The following is a 19739-nucleotide window of genomic DNA, read 5'->3' as shown; positions in this document are numbered from 1 at the left end:
CACTTGAACAGGGGGTAACCATAACAATTCTAAGGTTTAGCAGAAAGGGTGAATCTTGTTGGCTGATATTTAACCCCTTCCAACCAGTGGTGGGTTGCCCCCAGTTCGGACCGGTTTGCAAGAACTGGTAGTAAAACCGGTGGCAGGCTCCGCCCACTGACCCAGGCCCATGCGCGCATAAGCGATCTGCATATGCGTGCGTGGGCACTATGTGAACTGGTAGTAAAGGTAAGTAGAACCCACCCCTGCTTCCAACCCTCCCCCAAGGAGGATAATTTTGCCTCTTATTCCAGGATTTTTTCCCCCAAATTAACAGAGTTTGCAAAACTTTGAAACTTCTGGTTCAATCAATCCCCATTTCAGTTTCCTTGCATGATCCCTGACCTAGTATTTGTAGAAAGGCAGGTCTATGAAAATAAACAGCTGGGTGGATACAGTTTCTCAACCGTCCAGTTATCCCACCAGCCTCCTTACACCTTCAGAAAGATCTGCACGGCATCGTTTATTTATCGATCAACTATCATTCTGGCCTTCATTTCTGAAGGACTTCAAGGAAGCAAGCCTTGTATTATTTTATTCACACCACAACAATGTGAGGTGGATTAAGCAGAGAATTCGTGATTAGTCTGCTTCAAGTTGATACGTCAATCTGGTTATGAAACAGCTTTGTTCTGAGTGTCAAGTCTAAGGTTTTAACATTAGAGCATGCTGTCTTTTCATAGGCAGATGAGAATTATATTGGCCCAGCTTTATTAAATCTGCATGCACCCGTGCATATCTACACATGACTAAGTACATGGGTGTACAAAAAATGGAGATACAGGGTCATGAAATATAGTAACTACAGTGTGTGAGCGTGTAAGCCTCTTTCTCTCTGCTCTCACTGCTACTGAGAATTAAAAGTAACTGCATCTCATCGTTGAGCTCTAACATACAAAAATGCCTGCCAGGATAAATCTGAATATCATTTAAGAAGCCATAAAGCCCATTTTGTATTTGTTGCCTAAGAATTATCCTCTTGAAATCTGAGAAGGCTCCAACTTTCCTCTTCGCCTGAGGAAGGCAGAGCCAAAAAAAAAAAAAAAAGATTGAATTTCAAGTATTGCTTCCTGTCAGGCAAAAGTGCCTGGCCTCTTCAGGAGCAGCCATTGTACAAATGCACTGAACAACGTGGCAGACACCCTCATAAAGTTCTCAACCAAGAACTTTCAGCTCAAGATTTGGAGGTTAGTAAAGAAATCTAGGATGAATTAGAATCTTAGAATTAGATATTAGAATAAAAGTCTATCACTTTTACTTTACTTTGCCTGATTTTAAAATCCAAACCGAGTGGGAAGTAAGGCAAATGCTACAGTCTCAGCTTAAACCCTCATTTTGTATATTTTGTAATGTTGGCAATATTGGTTAGAGGAAGTGGGACATAGATTTCAAAGAACAAGAAAGATGAGAGAGAGAGAGAGAGAGAGAGAGAGAGAGAGAGACGAACTCCAGTTAAGTAAGCAAAAGCAAACTTGGAAAGGGACAAAGGGCAAATCTGAGAAGCATTAAGGCTTTCTTTTCTTAGTATCTGAACATTGGTTGGAAGGAGGAGGAGCAGGAGGAGGAAATGGCTGTGTGAAATATATTTGGCAAGCTATTATTGGATTTTTTAAATAAAAGAGTCCTACTAGACAAGCTGTAGGAGTAGTGACACAAACCATTAATTCATTGAGAATTGGGGGTGGGGAGAGGCTATCTGACCAAAGAGCTTGCTGGGGCATCACAAATTTACCTGAGTTATATTTGTGGTAATTGCTGTTCACTGCCCAGACTCTGTAAGCAGCCATATGGATTTTAGAAACAACTAAATAAGCATCAAAAGAGTAGGAGTTTGGATTCTTATTTTCAGGAAGAGTGGCTGAATTGTATTTTTGTAGCAGCTATCAATTCAACAGATGAAGCTCTGGCAGATCTAAGGGAAAGTTTTGGATGCCTTCATTCTGGCAGGCTGCTAGCCTCTGCTGAAAACTCTTTTCAAACTGAGAAGAGAAGGTCTTTAAACACCATGGAGCTGCATTCTTCTGAGTCAATATGCAGAAGGCAGGGCTGGGAGGCTTTTTTCATACTGATATATTAAAGACAAGTGTTGCCCTTTGCAGTTGGGTGTGCAGCGAGCTGTTCAAAGTGCATATTCAGGCTGGTTAATTGGTTAACTGATTGCAAAAAGTCAACCAGAAATACCAGGATTGTCCTTTGGAAGTGGGTGGACAGCTGGAAACCTCTAGGTTAAACCCAATTTTTGCTAATGCAATACTTTAATCATTGGCTTGGGAGGAATTTCCATTTGTAGTTTAGGCAGCAGGATAATTTAACTCTTGGCTCATCTCTTTCCATTCATTCTTTAAAAAAAGACACTCCAAGAAACTGCAGGGCAGACCAGCAAAAGCTTTCCCTTTTATTTATCAGTTCCATTCTTATTAGCCACTGGGAGTGGTTTGTTAATGCTCCTAAACTATCCTAATACAGGTAGTCCTCAACTTACCTTATGATCACAAAGCCCCAAAATTATGTTGCTAAGTGAGACAGTTGTTAAGTGAGTTTTGCCCCATTTTACAACCTTTTCTTGACAAGTTGCTGAGCGAATCACTGAAGTTAAGTTAGTAATACGATTGTTAAGTGAATCTGGCTTCCTCATTGATTTTGCTTGGCAGAAGCTCACAAAAGGTGATTACATGACCCCAGGACAATGCAGTATGAGTCAGTTGCCAAGCACCTACATTTTGAGCACAGAATTATGGGGATGCTGCAACGGTTTTGCAGCTTATAAAAAATGGTCATAAATCACTTTTTTCAGTGGTGTTGTAACTTTGAATGGTCAATAAATGAGTGGTTATAAGTTGAGGACTACCTGTAAAAGACACACAAACACATACATACACACACACACACACACATGTACACAAGAGCCAGTTGCACAGGACAGTTATGTATGAATCTAATTTTTACACTCTAAAAAAGTTAAACGTGGAATTTTTCTTGGCAATGCTGGGGAGGATAATTAATTAATTGAGAAGCTGGGGACGTTAAGATTAGATTTCCTCTGTTTCTCTGAAGCTACTTCAGGCCTCTTCAAGAGTCAACTTTCTGAAATCAATGTGTAAATGGTTATCAAGCCATTACTTCAGTTGTGTTACAGTACACTTTTTGGGGTCATTGGTTTGGTGCCTTTGAGTCAGTGCTGACTCATGACAATTGCATAGCTTAATCCCTGCAGTTTCCTTGGCAAGATTTTCAGAAGCGGCTTACTCTTGCCTCCTTCCTAGGGCTGAGAGAAATTGAGTGGCCCATGGTCATCCAGCTGGATTTATGCCTAAACTGGGACTAAAACTCACAGTCTCCTGTCCCAAAGGTTCTTTTCCAAGAGGAAAACTGGACTTTCTGGTTTTTCTTTTCTCTGCCTCTTGAAAAAGCACCTTTGGGACAATCCTGACCGGGGTGACTGAGAATCTCCATCTTCATGGTCTCCTGGTTTTTAGCCTGGTGTCTGAACCACTACACCAGACTGGCTCTGAATCAATTTTCTAGTCATTGAGTCCTTAGCGAGCCACAAAGTTGCTGCTTTGTTTGAACCAAGAGATACACGTATTTGTGCTGCTTTAACTCAGTTTAAAAAATTCTGCTAGCTTTGACTTTTGTCACACATCCTTACAGTAATTAGTTTCACCAAACGTCTGTTTTTCATAGTTACATAAACTCATTAAGCAGAGTTTGATTATTCACCATGTGTGAGATGGGCAGCCATATAAATTTGTAATGAGTAAATAAATAAAATATCTGCTGATATTTAAGCTCCTTTAAAGAGCTCCTATTATAGATGTCCCACACCTATTCAGGGAGTGGGAAATCCTTTCTTTTGTTGATAGATTGACAGTATTCAACTTATGCAGAGGGAGAAAGCGATCTGGAAAGTAATGGTGATTTGATAGTAGTCTTTTTTTTTTAACAAAAGAAAAAACAGCTGAATTCATGTGTTAAAGCAGGGCCGTCAAACTCGTGGCCCATGGGCCAGGTGCACTATGCGCTGTCCACGCCCATGACAGGTCTAGTGAAAGGAGGGAAAAGTCACCACATGTCATATGACGCCACCGTGACGACGTGAGTTTGACACCCCTGTGTTAAAGCTACAATATTAGGCCTTCATTTTCCCAGGACTGATTTTGAAAGCTTTGTTCCTTTGAACCAAGTCAGTTCCAGAATTGTGCCCTTGTTGGACAATTTCCAACAAGGGCACAATGCTTTCTGTCCAAATTCACATTGGCTACACTTTCCCTTTTAGCACCTCACCTTGCAAATAGGGGAACAATCCCTTTTGATATTATGCTGCTCTATGACGGCCTATTATGAATGTTTCACCTTATTTATTTCAGAAAGACTTGTAGAGAGACAGTTCGCTGTAGTGATTAAAGTGCTGGCCTAGAAACTAGTAAATTGTGAGTTCCAATCCCTTAGTAATGAATGGGTAACTTTGGGACAATCGCCAAGAGACTGTGAGTTGCAGTCCCATTTTAGACATGAAAGCCAGCTGGGTGACTTTGGGCCAACCACTCTTTCTTAGCTCAACTCACTTCACAGGTTGCTGTAGGGAAGAGGAATGGGAAGAGGAAGGAGTATTGTGTGTATTGGCTGCCTTGAATTATTTATAAAGTAATAAAAGCAGGTTAAAAATCAAATAAATAAATAAATGTGGCTTTCTTTTCCTAGGAACCACTTTCAAATCAGTCCCAGTCTAGTTATGTAAAACCCGTTCCTCTTCCCAAAACTTCTTTTAAACGCAGTCTGCCTATAAGGGCAATTAAAAATTAACTTTTGGGTCCATTCTTCAAAAATATCCTTTAATTGTTATATTGTTCAAATATCAAACATTCTTCAAATATTAGAATATTTCGCTTCATTCTGTATTAGTGGATCAAAAAGTGTTTTTCCATTTTAGTTGTAATGGCCCATTTCTTCTGGTTCCCTTTAGTGTCCAATGTTCAAATTCTCCTATTATCATGTTTTTTTTAAAGAATTCAAACAGAATTTTTACAGGGGTAGGATACTTATAATTAATTTCAAAGTCCATCTGGACTATTAGTCTGTTTCTAAATTTCCAAAATCATCCTGTTGCTATTTATTCTGAAAAAAGAGGGGGGGGAGGTGTTACTTGTCTTTTTCTTCTCCTTAAACTCTTTAGAACGTTTTTTTTCCTGCTAAGAATTGAAGTCACCCAGTGTATGTTATCAGACTTGTTGTCCATTGTATGATTCTTAATAGCTGAAAAGCTGCTAAAACCCACTTTCCCAAAGTAATCAAGAAATGAGTTTGGCGGTGTACCTATAAGGATTACATTGCTGTTTTGAGCTTGATGGAATTTGCTCAACCCTGAGATGTTCAACTCACAATCTGACTGCAGGAACCTCAATCCCTGCTGCTCATTCATGAGGAGCAGCTGTCCAGAATGCAAGTGGATTATCTGGATAATCTCCTTTATCTGGATTGGCTAGTCAGAAAACACCATCTAGTCACTGACCATGTGTCTCCACTCCTTCAAAGATGTTTACTTCACCATGTATTAGCAAACATTTAAAGACCAAACATTCACGAGGGATAACTTGGCAGTCAGTTTTTCTTACAGCTTGATGAACTGTCAGCCTTTCATAATTTTATTTTGGTCTCAAAGCAAAATTATGAAGGGCTGACAGGGGTGTCAAACTCGATTACATTGAGGGCAGCATCATGGTTGTGTTTGACCTCTGGGGGCTGGAGTGGGCGTGGCCAGCTCAACATCATTCATGTCGGGGGCATCTGTGTTGACCTGAACACTCTGCCAGTGAAAATGGGCTTCCAAGCACTGTTTTCGGCTGTGACGGCCTCCTGCAACTCTCTGCCAGTGAAAACGGAGCCCTCCTGAGTTCTGTTCTCTCTGGTGGAGGCACTGTGGGCCGGTCCTTTGCTGTTTCCAGGGCATTCCCATGGGCCAGATCTAAGCACCCCACAGGCCGGGCCGGCCCCTGGCCTTGAGCTTTACACTTCTGCAATAGGGCATTCAGAAACCAGTCGATACATTTCCCAAATGGGCATGGTGGGCTCCTCCAGTGAACTTCCACCCAGTGGCTACACACATCATCAAATGTCTCTCTGATTGGCAAAATCATTTTGCATTTGTTGGGTAAGTGGTGAAAAAGAGGCCTCTCATCTTTTGTTAAGTGAATCTGGCTCCCCATTGACCTTGCTTGTCAGAAGTTTGCAACAGGTGATCATGTGACCTGGGACACTGCAGCCATCATAAATCTCAGTCTGTTGCCAAGCGCCTGAATTTTGAGCATGTTACCGTGGAGATGCTGCAATGGTTGTAAGTGTGAAAAACGGTCATAAGTCACTTTTTCAGTACTGTTGTAACTTCAAAAGGTCACAAAAAGAACTGTTGTAAGAGGAGAACTACCTGTATGGTCTTTAGTCTCTTTTTCCTTTGTGTGCATGACAATGAGGGATAACTTGGACTGTCCTAGTTGATCATAAGCACAATTGTATGCCCTGCATACACATTTCTTGAAATGAAAGATTATTAGACATCCCTTAGTATTTGTTTGTGTGATATAAAACAATACGCTTCTTGTTTTATTCATATCAAGCAGTCCTTTGAAGAACAAGAATACAACTCTGCTACTTTTTCTGATTAATTGGCAACTCTATAATTGATTAGTTAGCTTCACCAGGCATTTAAGTCATCTTGGCTTATTTAGAAAGCTAAAGAGAGAAAAAAAAATTGGTTTGTGCTTCAGTCAGAGACCACTTTGGAAAATCAGTGCTTAAATTAAGTAGAGGGCTTGAAATGATATTCTGGAAGAAAGAAATAGCAAGCCATGTTTGTATTATTTATTTACTAAATTTATTTGCCATCCATCTCACTGTCAACCAACTCTGGGCAGCTTATACTAACAATAAAGATAATGAAAAGTTATAAATGTTAAAACATTAACATCAATAGTCAACTAGATAAAAGGAACCTAGTGCGTAAATGGGCTGGAGGGAGGATTTTATCTAATCTACTCGCTATTCCAGAAAGGGCCCCAAGTCAATTGGCAGAGCCAACTTGTAACCAAGACAACTGTGTGAATGTAATTTGTCAGGACTGGAGCTAAACTGGGCCCAAAGGTTGGTGAATATATATTTTTTCCTCTATCAGCTGCATGACAGCATGAAATTCAACTGATACATTTTTTCTCCTTGTGTGAAAGAAACTACAGTATTCCTGCTGAATGGTCTATATCTGTTGCATAGCTGAGGAATGACCCTGATAAGTGACCTTCCTTCGCCAGCTCTGAACGCAAGTTAATCATTTGCTCTGTCAGGTTTTTTTTTTTTAATTGTTGCAAAATTTAGTTCACAAATTAATTCGAATCTCTTCATCCTTGAAGGCAGATACGGTATGACTAAGCATATTTTTAAAACTGGGTTAAACCCCCCTGTTTCCTCCCCTCCCAAAAGGAGCTATTGTACAAAAGCAGGCAGGACTTCAGGCTCCTTGCTAATTTGCGAGGCATTTCTCACAATTACCCAGCAGAGAAGTTACACCTGGTGAGTGCTTCTAATTGCTTCTTCTGGCAGTTAAAGTGCCTGCTATGATAAGCAGTGTTATCTACATGGACATTTATGCTAGATTTGTCTGGCAGTGATTACAGATAAATTCAGGCCCTGCAATGTATATTATTATATTAGATACTTTTGGGATTATATGGGTAACTTGAAGCTGTCTGGAGTTGGTAGATTTGGGAGAGAGGTATCTAAGCTGAAACAAATCGCTTTGAGAGAGATGAGATATGCTGGTTTAAAATTGAGCCATAATGGAGCCTTAATTCGATCAGGGGAGACATGATAGCAGTGTTCCAATATTTGAGGGGCTGTCACAGAGAGGGAGGGGGGTTCAACCTTTTTTCCAAAGCACCTGAAGCCCAGACAAGGAATAATGGATGGAAACTGATCAAGGAGAGGTTCAACCTAGAAATAAGGAGAAATTTTCTGACAGTGAGAACAATCAACCCATGGAACAGAAGTTGCCTTCAGAAGTTGTGGAAGCTTCATTACTGGAAGCTTTCAAGAAGAAACTGGACTGCCATCTGTCAGAAATGGTATAGGGTCTCCTGCTTGGGCAGGGGGCTAGATGACCTACAAGGTCCCTTCCAACTTTGTTATTCTGTTCTGTTGTAGGTTTCTTAACTCTCAAGCTAGATGTTGATACTTCAAAGAGTAGTTTTAGATTTTCTAAAGTCATCTTCTCAAATGGGCTGCAGGTTTTTTTCTTTTTAGCAAGACTTCTCCATTGTTGAAGATTAGATTAGATTAGAATTCTTCATTGGCCAAGTGTGATTTGACGCACAAGGAATTTGTCTTGGTGCATACGCTCTCAGTGTACATAAAAGAAAAGATACATTCATCAAGAATCATAAGGTACAACACTTAATGAGGGGGCTGGCAAGTAGAAATTTAAGACTATATAAAGTTTTCCAAATTTTCCAATTACTGGTGGCATTGAGGAAAATTAGAGTTGTTGAATTCTACTTAAGATGGGAGCCCAACCATTAAGCGACAGCCTGGTCTTCTTCAAGAAGATCAGTCCAGAAGTTCAGCTCAGGGTATGCTATGGACTGTATTTCATGGCTTCTTTGGCAAAAGCAGCTACTTCTGGATTCATAATGGTTCCTCTTCCACTTCTATTTTAGGACATCCACAAAGTTCATCTTCCTTCTACGCTGAGCTTGAGACTCTGAAGAATTTCCCAAAAGATGGCAGGGAAACCTAAACTGCACTACACTCGAGGAAGAGGAAAAATGGAATCTATCCGCTGGCTACTTGCAGCAGCCGGAGTTGAGGTCTGTTTTAGCATGCTTTTTGCAGGCATACGGCACAGAATTCATCTAGTGCTCTGGCTGACGTGTCAAAAGGATTTTCTAATACCAGCATCAGAGACTGACCAATGATTCACCCTTGCAACAGATTCTTCACTAAATGGATGGGTTGATACATCCACAGGTGCAAGAATCAAAGCATTCATATGATATTTTCTGCCGTGGGGGACAGGGCTCCCTTTTCTTTTCTCTTGTGAAACAGATTTTTCAAAATCTTAGGGAGGCTCTGGATTGGTGAATTTAAAGCATCTGAGGTGCAAAAAAAAAAGCTGATACTCAAGTTTGGGAAGGGTTGATATACCTGTCTGGACAATGAAATCAGAATCAGGAAGGGGATTAGAGTGGTTCCAGATCAAAGCCATGTTTTGCAATGGAATTAAAAAAATACAGAGCTGATTTCCTTTTTAGGCGATATGCTCGTAAAGCCTTTTGCTGTGTTTAGCCGACCTTGGTTGATTGCAACAAGCTAAGCAGACTTGAATTTGATTAGAATTTGGATCAAAGGGCACTAGGAATGTTCATGACCATGTGCTAGGTGAGGAAATTGAAGAAAATATTCCAGAACAAGGGACGCAAATTGTGAGCATGAAAACTGCAAGGCTGAAATTACAGGCACTGAGGTCATCTTGAAGGATTTGGGACCTTTTTAACTGGTGCTGTAGTTGTGGCAACCTCTTTGCAAATGCACAAGGTTCTTTTCACCGCCATTTTGCAAAGGCACCTATTACTTCTTCATAAAAACCTGAATCAGCTTCCACCCCTGAATAGGAAAGCTCTGTTATATTTGGGGGGTGAGGGGTGTTAAACACAACTTGTTTCAAAAAAAAATATGCCAAGCATGAGCTACTCTACTTCCTCCAAAATGTTCTTATAAAACGAGGAAAAAGCATTTCATTTTATTTCTGCATTGCAGTTTGAAGAACAATTTCTAGAAAAGAATGAAGATTTGGAGAAGTTGCGGAGGGGTGAGTTGGATGCAAATTTTAAATATAATTTATCATCCACTTTATGATGAGCTCAGGACAAGAGTTTATAGACACTCTGCTTTGAGGTGAATTGAATGGCATCATCTGAATTGCAAAGATTTATTGGGAGCTTGGGCAGTTGACAGCTTGTTTCTGGATCTAATCCTAAACAGGGCTTTTTTTTACTATTATACTACTTAGCTCCATGGAGGACTCCATGTATCTTATCATCAGTAGAATTGTCCCCACAATGCAGGAGTGAAATCCAGCAGGTTCTGACAGGTTCTGGAGAACCAGTAGCGGAAATGTTGAGTAGTTCAGAGAACTGGCAAATACCAGCATTGGCTGGCCCCAGAGTGGGGTGGGAATGGAGATTTTACAATATCCTTTCCCCAAGAGTGGGGAGGGAATGGAGATTTTGCAGTATCCTTCCCCTGGAGTGGGGAGGGAATGGGGATTTTGCAGTATCCTTCCCCTGCCACGCCCACCAAGCCACGCCCACCAAGCCAAGCCAAGCCACATCACGCCACACCACCAAGCCACGCCCACAGAACTGGTAGTGAAAAAATTCGATTTCACCACTGCCACAATGTGAATGACTTGGCCCTTCCTATGAGCTGGATTAGGTTTCCTCAGCCAGCAAAATTGTTCCTAAAATTGCTGGGAGTTGAAGCCCAGAAATTAATTCATATTAATTAAATATCCTGGTTATACATGGATGTTGCTCTGTTAAGGTGTGCTGCCTATCCTGAGGCTGTAATCCTTGCATTTTTAATGCATGGGTTTTTAAAAAAATAGTAGAACATATTAAATAGGCCAGTCAAATCAATCTGAAATATTCAATAAGCATATTTAGTTTAATTTAAATTGAATTTCTGTTTTCTGAATTGTTCTTCTTATTTGTCTTTCACCAGATGGATGCCTGCTTTTCCAGCAAGTGCCCATGGTGGAAATTGATGGGATGAAGCTGGTGCAAACGCGAGCCATTCTCAGCTATATTGCAGCAAAATACAATCTCTACGGGAAGGATTTGAAAGAAAGAGCACTGTACGGGGTTATGACTATCTTGATTAAAATCTAGAATTTATTACAGACTTGTAACAGAAATATAACATGTAATGCAGATGTATTTTGAGGTGTAGCTTTATATTAGCATTCAAGAATGCAGTATAGACTGCGGTATTGCAAACTACCACTAGATGGTGGCAAAGAGATGGATCTTTTTATAGCTCTTTTCTCCCATCTGCTGGTTACTTCAGTTTTTGCAATACAGATCCAGTGATACGGTATTATTATTTTCCCTGCCTGATAAAAATCTTTCATTTGGACTTCAAATGATTGGAACAAGTAGCTTTTTAGCAATGTGGCAATGAGTAAGAAAACAATAATTTAAAGGGCAACCTATAAAGTGTATGTAGCAAGACTTTTTTTTTTTAAAGCATTCCTCTGAAGCATGAATGAGGAACTTATGGTCTTCCTGGTGTTAATGAGTTAAAATGTTCAGCTTCTTTCAATATTGGCCATGTTGCTTGAAGTGTTTCATTTGAAGGTCAGCACTCTTGTACCAACAGTGAGTTCCCCTCCTGCTCAGTGATCTTAGAAAAATATGTTTTATAGAATAGCAGTTGTGGAAGATGTTTTTAAACCTCTTTTTTTTGCCAAAACAGTCAGTTCCCTTCCATAGATTGCCAATTATTAATGTACCTTTAATGCATTAATAAATGGCAATCTATGGAAAGGAACCGACTGTCTTTAACTGACTGAACTGACTAATCTTTAATACGTTTAATGCATGCAAAGTGGAATCAGGCCTTAGGTTGCACACATTAACTAAGAAGGATGTAGAAATACTTCTATCAGGTTTAAATTTCTTAAATAGCTTCCCCCCCCCACAAAAAAGCCTAACTTCTAATTTTAAATACTTTTTTACAGGTCAAGCTAATGGATACGTGTCCCTATAGTCACTTGGGGCCCAATTCAGGGGCACCTAATTTTAAAAATATTTTCTCTCTCCCCTTTGACCATGTCTTTCAGGATTGACATGTATGTGGAAGGAACCACTGATCTGATGGGAATGATAATGATGCTTCCTTTACAGCCTGCTGAAAATAAAGAAAAGCAAAGAGCCTTGATTATTGAAAGAGCTACAACCAGATATTTTCCAGTATATGAGAAGGTAAGTGATAATGAGGTAGGGGCTTTAAAACTCGTCTTCCCCATGTATTTCCTTCCAGTTGGGTTGAACTAAAGCAGGGGTTCAATTTCATTAAGGGCCGCATCAGGGATGTGTTTGACCTTGGAGTGCCATGTGTGTGGCCAGAGTTGGGCGTGGCCATGGTGTGTGTGGCCGGGTGTGTGTGGCCAGGTGGACGTGGCCATGATGGGCATTTGACACAGGCTCAAGATGCATTTTTCCCCTTCTTTCTTTCCACAGTTCTTTACTATAACCATTTTCCTATCTCTTCTACCAGATATTACTGGCAAACATTTATTACTTAGTCTTCATATTCCACTAAACTTCTTATTTCTAAATGAATACCCCATTGTTTAATAGCAAATTGCTTTTCCTGTTAGAAAAGCTATACTATTGTATTTTTATTATTCAACTAATAATAAAAATACAAAAGCATAAATAGCATGATAATACAAGATCTAACAGCAAAGGTAAATTTCCAGGATAGTAAATAAAAATGGCTGTCAATTATAGATACAGAATAGAATACAGAATACAAAATAGATTGTTGATTGTAAATTAAATGGACCTACAGTATGTAAAATCTGGCATTAAACTGTAGTATTAACATAGGAGGTTGCTTGTTTTCTATCCAGATCAGGCACTTACTTGAGGCCACATAATTGTAATCCAGTCCAAGCCAGTCCTCCTGCAGCACTTGGCCGGCCAAAAACGGGCCACATGGAGGCCCCGGGTGGCCCCCAGGCAGTCCGTTTTTGGCCTACATGGCTTCACGCGCACTCTCCCAGCCGAAAACAGTCCGCGGGGGGTGTCTGCCATTTTGGCCGGCAGAAGCACCGTGGGCCGGTCCTTTGATATTTCCAAGCCAGCCCCATGGGCCAGACCTAAGCATCCCGCGGGCCAGATCCAGCCCACGGGCCTTGATTTTGACACCCCTGAAGTAAACCATTCGTAATGCCCATGGTTGTACTGACTAAGGATGATGGGGGTTGTAATCAAGCCTGTCTGAAACCTACAAGCTTGGAAAGGTTGGCTCAGAACTTATATCTTCCAGTGTAGGTTTCCCAAGATGTAACTATGTGACATGGCAGAATTTATTTATGTATTAAATTTATATCTTGCAATCAGAATACCCTCCAAACAATGGTTACTGGACTTTAGCACTACCTTTGAAGAGTATGAAACCATCCATTGTATAGCACCAGTAGCCAAAGCAATTATTTTACTCCTGTTGCAAATATTGCATCTGTTAGAAATGTACCAGGGAAGCTTATCTCTCTAAAATAATATATTTGCCTTTTGCAATATTAGGGGACAAATATCTTCATCTTATTTTGGGTTTCTTCATGTTACAGATTTTGAAAGACCATGGACAAAATTTTCTGGTTGGTAACCAGTTTAGTTGGGCAGATGTTCATCTCTTGGAAGCTATCTTAATGGTTGAAGAGTTCAAGTCTGATGCTCTCACTAAATTTCCTCTGCTGCAGGTAAGGACACTATTAAAACTGTGGGAATTGGCAAGCCCTGTGACTGCAGTATCAAGCAATCTGTATTTTCACAGAGTGTAAATACAGAGATAAGATCATCAGGCACTGATGGGGGCTATTTTAAAAGAACCACTGCAGCTACCAGCATGCCACGAGGATGATGCTGATGCTGATAATAATAATGACTTTGACATCTGTAGTGAATGAGTATGAATTTCTGTCCCTTTGGGATGATATACAAGTAGTCCTCATCTTATGACTACAATTAAGCCCAAAATTTATATGGTTTAGTGAGAATTTTTTAAGTGAGTTTTATTATTTATTTATTTATTATTATTATTCAAATTTCTATATCGCTCTTCTCCTTTCGGACTCAGGGCAGTGAACAGCCAAAATAAAAACATCTATACATAACATTACAATTAAAAATAGAGTTAAAATAATTTATAGATTTGGCCCATAATTTAAAACTTGTCAATTTAAAATCAATATTAAAATTTTAAAACTAACCCTAAAATCAAGACAGACCGGCTAACTGAAAAAAAAATAAGTTTTTAGGGCCCGATGAAGAATCCGGAGGTCGGAGATCACTCGTATCTCTGGGGGTAGATTGTTCCAAAGGGTAGGTGCCACCACAGAGAAGGCTCTCCTCCTGGGGGTCGCCAGCCGGCATTGTCTGGCCGACAGCACCCTGAGGAGGCCCATTGCCCATTGCCCCATTTTGCGACATTTCTTGTCACGGTTGTTAAGTGAATCACTGCAGTTGATAAGTTAGTAACCTGGTTGTTAAGTGAATCTGGCTTCCCCATTGACTTTGCTCATCAGAAGGCTGCAAAAAGTGATCGCATGACCCCAGGACACTGCAACGGTCATAAGTATGAACCACTTGCCAAGAATCTGAATTTTGGCCACATGATCATGGGACTGATGCAAAGCTTGTAATTATAGGTCATGTCCCTTTTTTCAGTGCTGTTGTAACTTTGAACGGTCACTAAATGAATTGTTGTAAGTTGAGGACTACAGCCTTTTTGAAATGCAGGCATTTCTAATCACTGCCTATGCCAGGGATTGCCAACCTTTTTGGCACCAAATGACCCGGAAGAGGAGTGGCACAAGGGGCATGCGCACTGGGAAATGAACTTCCAGTTTCCGGCACGCGCATGCACACTGGACAGCTGGTCTTCTGGTTTCTGGCACACGATGATCAGCTGGCCAGCGTGCATGTGGATGCCAGAAACCGGAAGACTAGCTCTGCTACACATGCAAGGCCAGCTGATCATCGCACGTGTATGCGCACCAGAAACCTGGAAGAGGAATGGGCGACGCCATGCGTGTCAGGCGACATGGCTCCGCATGCCACTTCGGGCACGTGTGCCATAGGTTTCCCATCATGGGCCTATGCTGATACATGGCACATGCTTGGAAAAAAACCCATCACCTCTTCCAAGTGCAGTCAGGATTAAGCTGGCTTTCTTGTTCTTCCTTAAATGTGCATATTACCTGATTCTCCGGACTCTGCACTGGTAGATCTCCCCGGTTTAGCTGCAGAAGAATCTTGTGGCACTTTTCATCAATACTATCTCTAGTTGATGTTTCTTTGAAGTTGATTATTAGTTATAGATCAAAAACATCCAAGAAGGCAAAGGTTCCCTTTAAAAACTGCACCCACTCCCTGCACACATCATGAAGTTCTTTGATGCTTTGCCAGATCCTTTCTTTGCAGCTTAGCCTGGATTGCAGTTTGAACTTGTACAGATTGCTCAATATTTAAGCACTATTTCCAATAGTTGCTCAACCATCAGGTGATTTGATGGGCAAAAAGGAGTGTGGAGGGAAGACCAGAGAAGGGAGGGAGAAGGGGAAAAAAGAAATAAATTTGTAGGGGTTTTTTTTCAATGACTTCTTGGCAATCTAAATACTGGAAAGGATTTGGGAGTCTTCCACCAAGAACATCCAAGATAGATTACAAAGCTAGTATCGAGAACCACAAACCTACATATTATCTGTCATACGTGATTCTTGGTCAATATAAACTCACTTAATTAGTGAGCTTTATTTGAAGAATCTTGTTTCTGTAGAGCAGAGGTGTCAAACTCGCGTTGTCACAGCATCATCAACACGTGACATATCGTAACTTTTTCCACTTTGCTAAATCGGGCGTGGCCAGTGAGGGATGCATCCGGGCTGTGGACTGCGAGCTTGACAGCCCTGCTGTACAGGAATTATATGGACACCAATAACCTACCAATTTTATTGAATAGATTTGAAGGACGAGGGAAAAGGAAGACCTACACTCACAATAGTTCTGCAATGACAACCAGTTCCTCAAGCTTCTACGGAGTGTGCGTTTTTCTGCTAATTTCCAATTTACTTTTCAGAAAAACATTTTGAAATTAAGATTTCTGACCTAACCCATTGACATGTTTCCTTGCAGTACTTTGTAATATTAGCATTTAAAACTTTTAGTACTTCAGCATTTAATGATTGCTAGCCTTACATTTTCATTTTGCATCTAGAAATAGATAGCAGTTTCAGTCGGTAAACTCGTATCTTATTTTTCATTGTTTCTTAGAGGATTTTTCTCTCTCTTTCCTAGGCTTTCAAAACAAGAATAAGCAATATCCCTACAATAAAGAAATTCTTGCAGCCTGGAAGTCAAAGGAAACCTCCACTGGATGACAACATGCTGGCACAAATAAAAAAAATATTCAATTTGTAAAGGATTTTTCCAAATACTGACATATTTCTACTAACATGTTTTTTCCCAATATATTGCTGATTTTAACTGACCCTATTATTCGAAAGATAAACTAAGTAAAATTGCAATTCCTTTTAGTTTTATAATCAGTAAAATCAATAATTTAGATGAAAAAGATTTTTGAAGGCCTTGCATCTAAAATTATTGTGTATAATGCTGTTTTTTTTTTCACACCAGCAAATAAATTCTATCTTACCCCCCAGGATATTATGTTATTGCAGTTTGTACCTTTAAAAAAAGCCCCAGTGATTCCTTATTTGTAATGCATTAACTCCTGTCTCTGTAGTTGCTACTATGTAAAATGGAACTCTGCACATCTTTACAGAAGTTAATCCTGTCGATTTAGAGCAATGCATTCTAGCCTACAAACATTTCTCTACTAACGAATCTTCAAATTGCAAACTTTTGCTGATGTGAACAAATCAGTCCGCACTTGGGGGTTGGAAAATGGACAAGTTTGTTATGGCAAAAACACATGTGGCACACTGGAAACCCGTCCCCCTCCTGACCCCTGGGACCCTCTAGGGTGGAGCTGCGGACAGACACAACACAGTTCTCACCCCACATAAACGGTAACATTGCAGAAGAATCTGACTTGGGCAGCAGCGGTGGGGAAGACAGGAAAGGGCCAGCTTCTAGTGTGCCACATACATTAAGAGCCATGATGGCACAGTGGTTAGAATGCAGTATTGCAGGCTGATTCAGCCCACTGCCAGGAGTTCGATCCTGACTGGCTCAAAGTTGACTCAATCTTCCATCCTTCTGAGCAGTAATGGGTTCCACTTACCTTCGCTACCGGTTCAGAACCGGGAGCGTGCACATGCACAGAACCTTCTGCGCATGTGCAGAGCGTCCATGACGATGTCCGGGTGGGTGGGGGGAACCTCCTGCTGCCGCCACTACCAGTTTGCCCTGGTTTGGGGCGAATTGGTAGAAACCCACCACTGCTTCTGAGGTCTATAAAATGAGGAGCCAGGTTGTTGGGGGCAATATGCTGGCTCTGTAAACTGCTTGGAGAGTGGTGTAAGGCACTATGGAGTGGTATATAAGTCTTAGTGCTATTGCTTTTACTATAATATGAGGCATGCCAGAAACTGACTCTCTCCCTCCATGCCCTCTCCGGCCACCACTCAAAGCCCCAGACTGCTATCCGTGTGAGGCAAGATCTGTAATACACATATTTTTAAGCTTGCTGGATTTATGAACTAAATAGACTTACAAACAACCTCCTGGGACACAAGTAGAGTCATATCTGAATTTGTTGGTATCCTTTGACCATTTGTTACCTTTGTATATAGTTCATTAATTTATACTAATCACAGCAGGTGGCACCATCTTTTAAAAAAAATTTTAATTACATTTCTCAGTGCTTAATATACATCATGTTGTCTGGGTATTTAATTCGCTTAACAATACATATTACATCCTTAATCTCCACTTCTTTTTTCCAACCACTGATAAAATAGATTCCATGTTTGATAATATTCTACATATTCTTTCTGTTTCATTTTTAATGTCCATTTCTGCATACGCTAGTATCTTAATTATTTCTTTGTCATGGTGTTTATTTTTCCAGCATTGCGCAAATACAATCCTTGCTGCTGTCAAGATGTGCAATATTAAATACATATTTTTCTTATCAAGTTTATCTGATATTATACCTAATAAAAATAGTTCAGGTTTAAAATCTACATGCTTTCCAATCATCTTTTCTAGGCATTTACCGTATTTTTCGGAGTATAAGACACACCGGACTATAAGACGCACCTACCTTTTTTGGTGAGGAAAAGAAGAAAAAGAAATCTGCCTCTGCACAATTTTGCCTCGTTGCAGCAAATAGACTGCTTTCAGTTTCGTTTTCAGCATAGCTTGATTAGCACAGGGGGAAAAAAAAATCTGCTCCAGCAATTTGCTTCCTTGCAGCAAGCAGCAGAGCCCTGTGCAAAGCAGCTGAGAGCAAATCAGCTGAGAGCTGGCAGACCGATCCAATCAACTTGTGTTAATTAGGATGTGCTGAAGCTGAAAGGAGCTGTTTTTTCTTGCTGTTTGCTTGCAAGGAGGTAAATTGCTGGGAGGCAGAGGCCAAAGGATGGGGGCCAGTGGTGGGCAGCGCTACATTCGTTGTATAAGACGCACTTAAATTTTGCGTCTTATACTCCGAAAAATATGGTATGTACTTTTTTCCCAACATTTTTTTTTGCTTTACCACAAGTCCACCACATATGATATGTGCCCGTTTTTTGTTTACATTTCCAACATTTGCTAGGCATATTTTTAAACATTTCTGCTAACCTAGCCAGTGGTAAGTGCCATCTATAAAACATTTTATATAAGTTTTCTTTATACGAAGTTGTCATTGCTAATTTATAATTCCTTTCCCGTAAATTTTGCCATTCCTCTAATTCTATATTATGACCAAAAAAACTTTCCCACTGTACTATTGTATCTTTTACTTGTCCTTTTTCCATTTTTAAATTTAGTAAAAAGTTATAAATCGTGATTAATTTTTAATCCAAATTCAACAGTGTTTGATCAAAGGGTGTTTGCCCTTTATAAAACCCATACTTTTTCATATCTAAATCATATCTAGATTGTATTTAATGTCCTGGTCTTCAAGCTCGTTTCCATTTTAATTTCCCTTCCGAGTTCAAAATCTTCACAAAATCTGTCACAATTTTTTCAAACTTCACCAAATTTGAGTATGTAAAGGCTTCCATCATTGAGTGTCATTCTGGAATTTTTGAGTATATGTTGGGTTTTACTTTTTCCCATACCGATATTAGTGAGTTTCTTATATAATGATTTTGAAAGTATCTGTGAATTTTATTCTTCTCATACCATAGGAAGGCGTGCCATCCCAATTGTAGGTCATGTCCTTCTAAATCAGAGGTGGGTTTCTGCAGGTTCTGACCAGTTCTGGAGAACCGGTAGCAGAAATTTTGAGTAGTTTGGAGAACCGGTAGTAAAAATTCTGACTGGCCCTGCCGAATTCTATTATCTGCCTCCCAAGTCCCAACTGATCTATGAGGAAATGGGGATTTTACAGTATCCTTCCCCTGAAGTGGGATGGGAATGGAGATTTTATAGTATCCTTCCCCTGCATTTACTTTAGATTCTTGTAATATTTTTAGTTTTATTCTCGCTTTTTTCCCTTGCCAAATAAATTTCAAAGTTAATTTATTCAAGTCTTCAAAAAAAATTTTTACCAATTTTTATAGGTATTGTTTGAAACAGAAAAAGCAGTTTCAGTAAGTTGGCAGCATCTTGGTGACTTTGGCTGATCTTGAAAAAAAGGCTTAAAACCAGCTAATATCGTTACAGTTTAAGATGGGAATCCACCAGGAAATATTAGGGTTCTCAGAGAGTCTGGGAAGTTAAAGAAAAATCCCTGAAAAGGCAGTTGTGAATCCC

General features: G+C 40.1%; 1 protein-coding gene across 4 annotated transcripts; it reads left to right on the top strand.

Moving 5' to 3' along the window:
* The first annotated feature begins 926 nt into the window (after window positions 1-926).
* Window positions 927-18019, top strand: LOC117676916 (glutathione S-transferase-like). Of its 4 annotated transcripts, none has more exons than XM_087882451.1 (8): window positions 1100-1226; window positions 7081-7173; window positions 8739-8888; window positions 9838-9889; window positions 10804-10936; window positions 11924-12065; window positions 13439-13570; window positions 16167-18019. In XM_087882451.1, exons 3-8 carry the CDS (start codon window positions 8802-8804, stop codon window positions 16287-16289), a joined length of 669 nt encoding a protein of 222 aa, XP_087738577.1. In that variant the 5' UTR covers window positions 1100-1226; window positions 7081-7173; window positions 8739-8801; the 3' UTR covers window positions 16290-18019. The 4 variants fall into 4 exon arrangements, with proteins under 4 accessions (XP_034292629.2, XP_087738577.1, XP_087738576.1 ...); XM_087882450.1 differs by lacking the exon at window positions 7081-7173 and adding an exon at window positions 7257-7345 and having other exon boundaries at window positions 1124-1226; XM_034436738.3 differs by lacking the exon at window positions 7081-7173 and having other exon boundaries at window positions 927-1226.
* Window positions 18020-19739: the final 1720 nt, after the last annotated feature.

Source organism: Pantherophis guttatus, chromosome 1 (assembly GCF_059756535.1).
Source record: "Pantherophis guttatus breed Tessera chromosome 1, ASM5975653v1, whole genome shotgun sequence".
Lineage (NCBI taxonomy): Eukaryota > Metazoa > Chordata > Lepidosauria > Squamata > Colubridae > Pantherophis > Pantherophis guttatus.
This window is presented reverse-complemented; position numbering and strand designations above follow the sequence as displayed.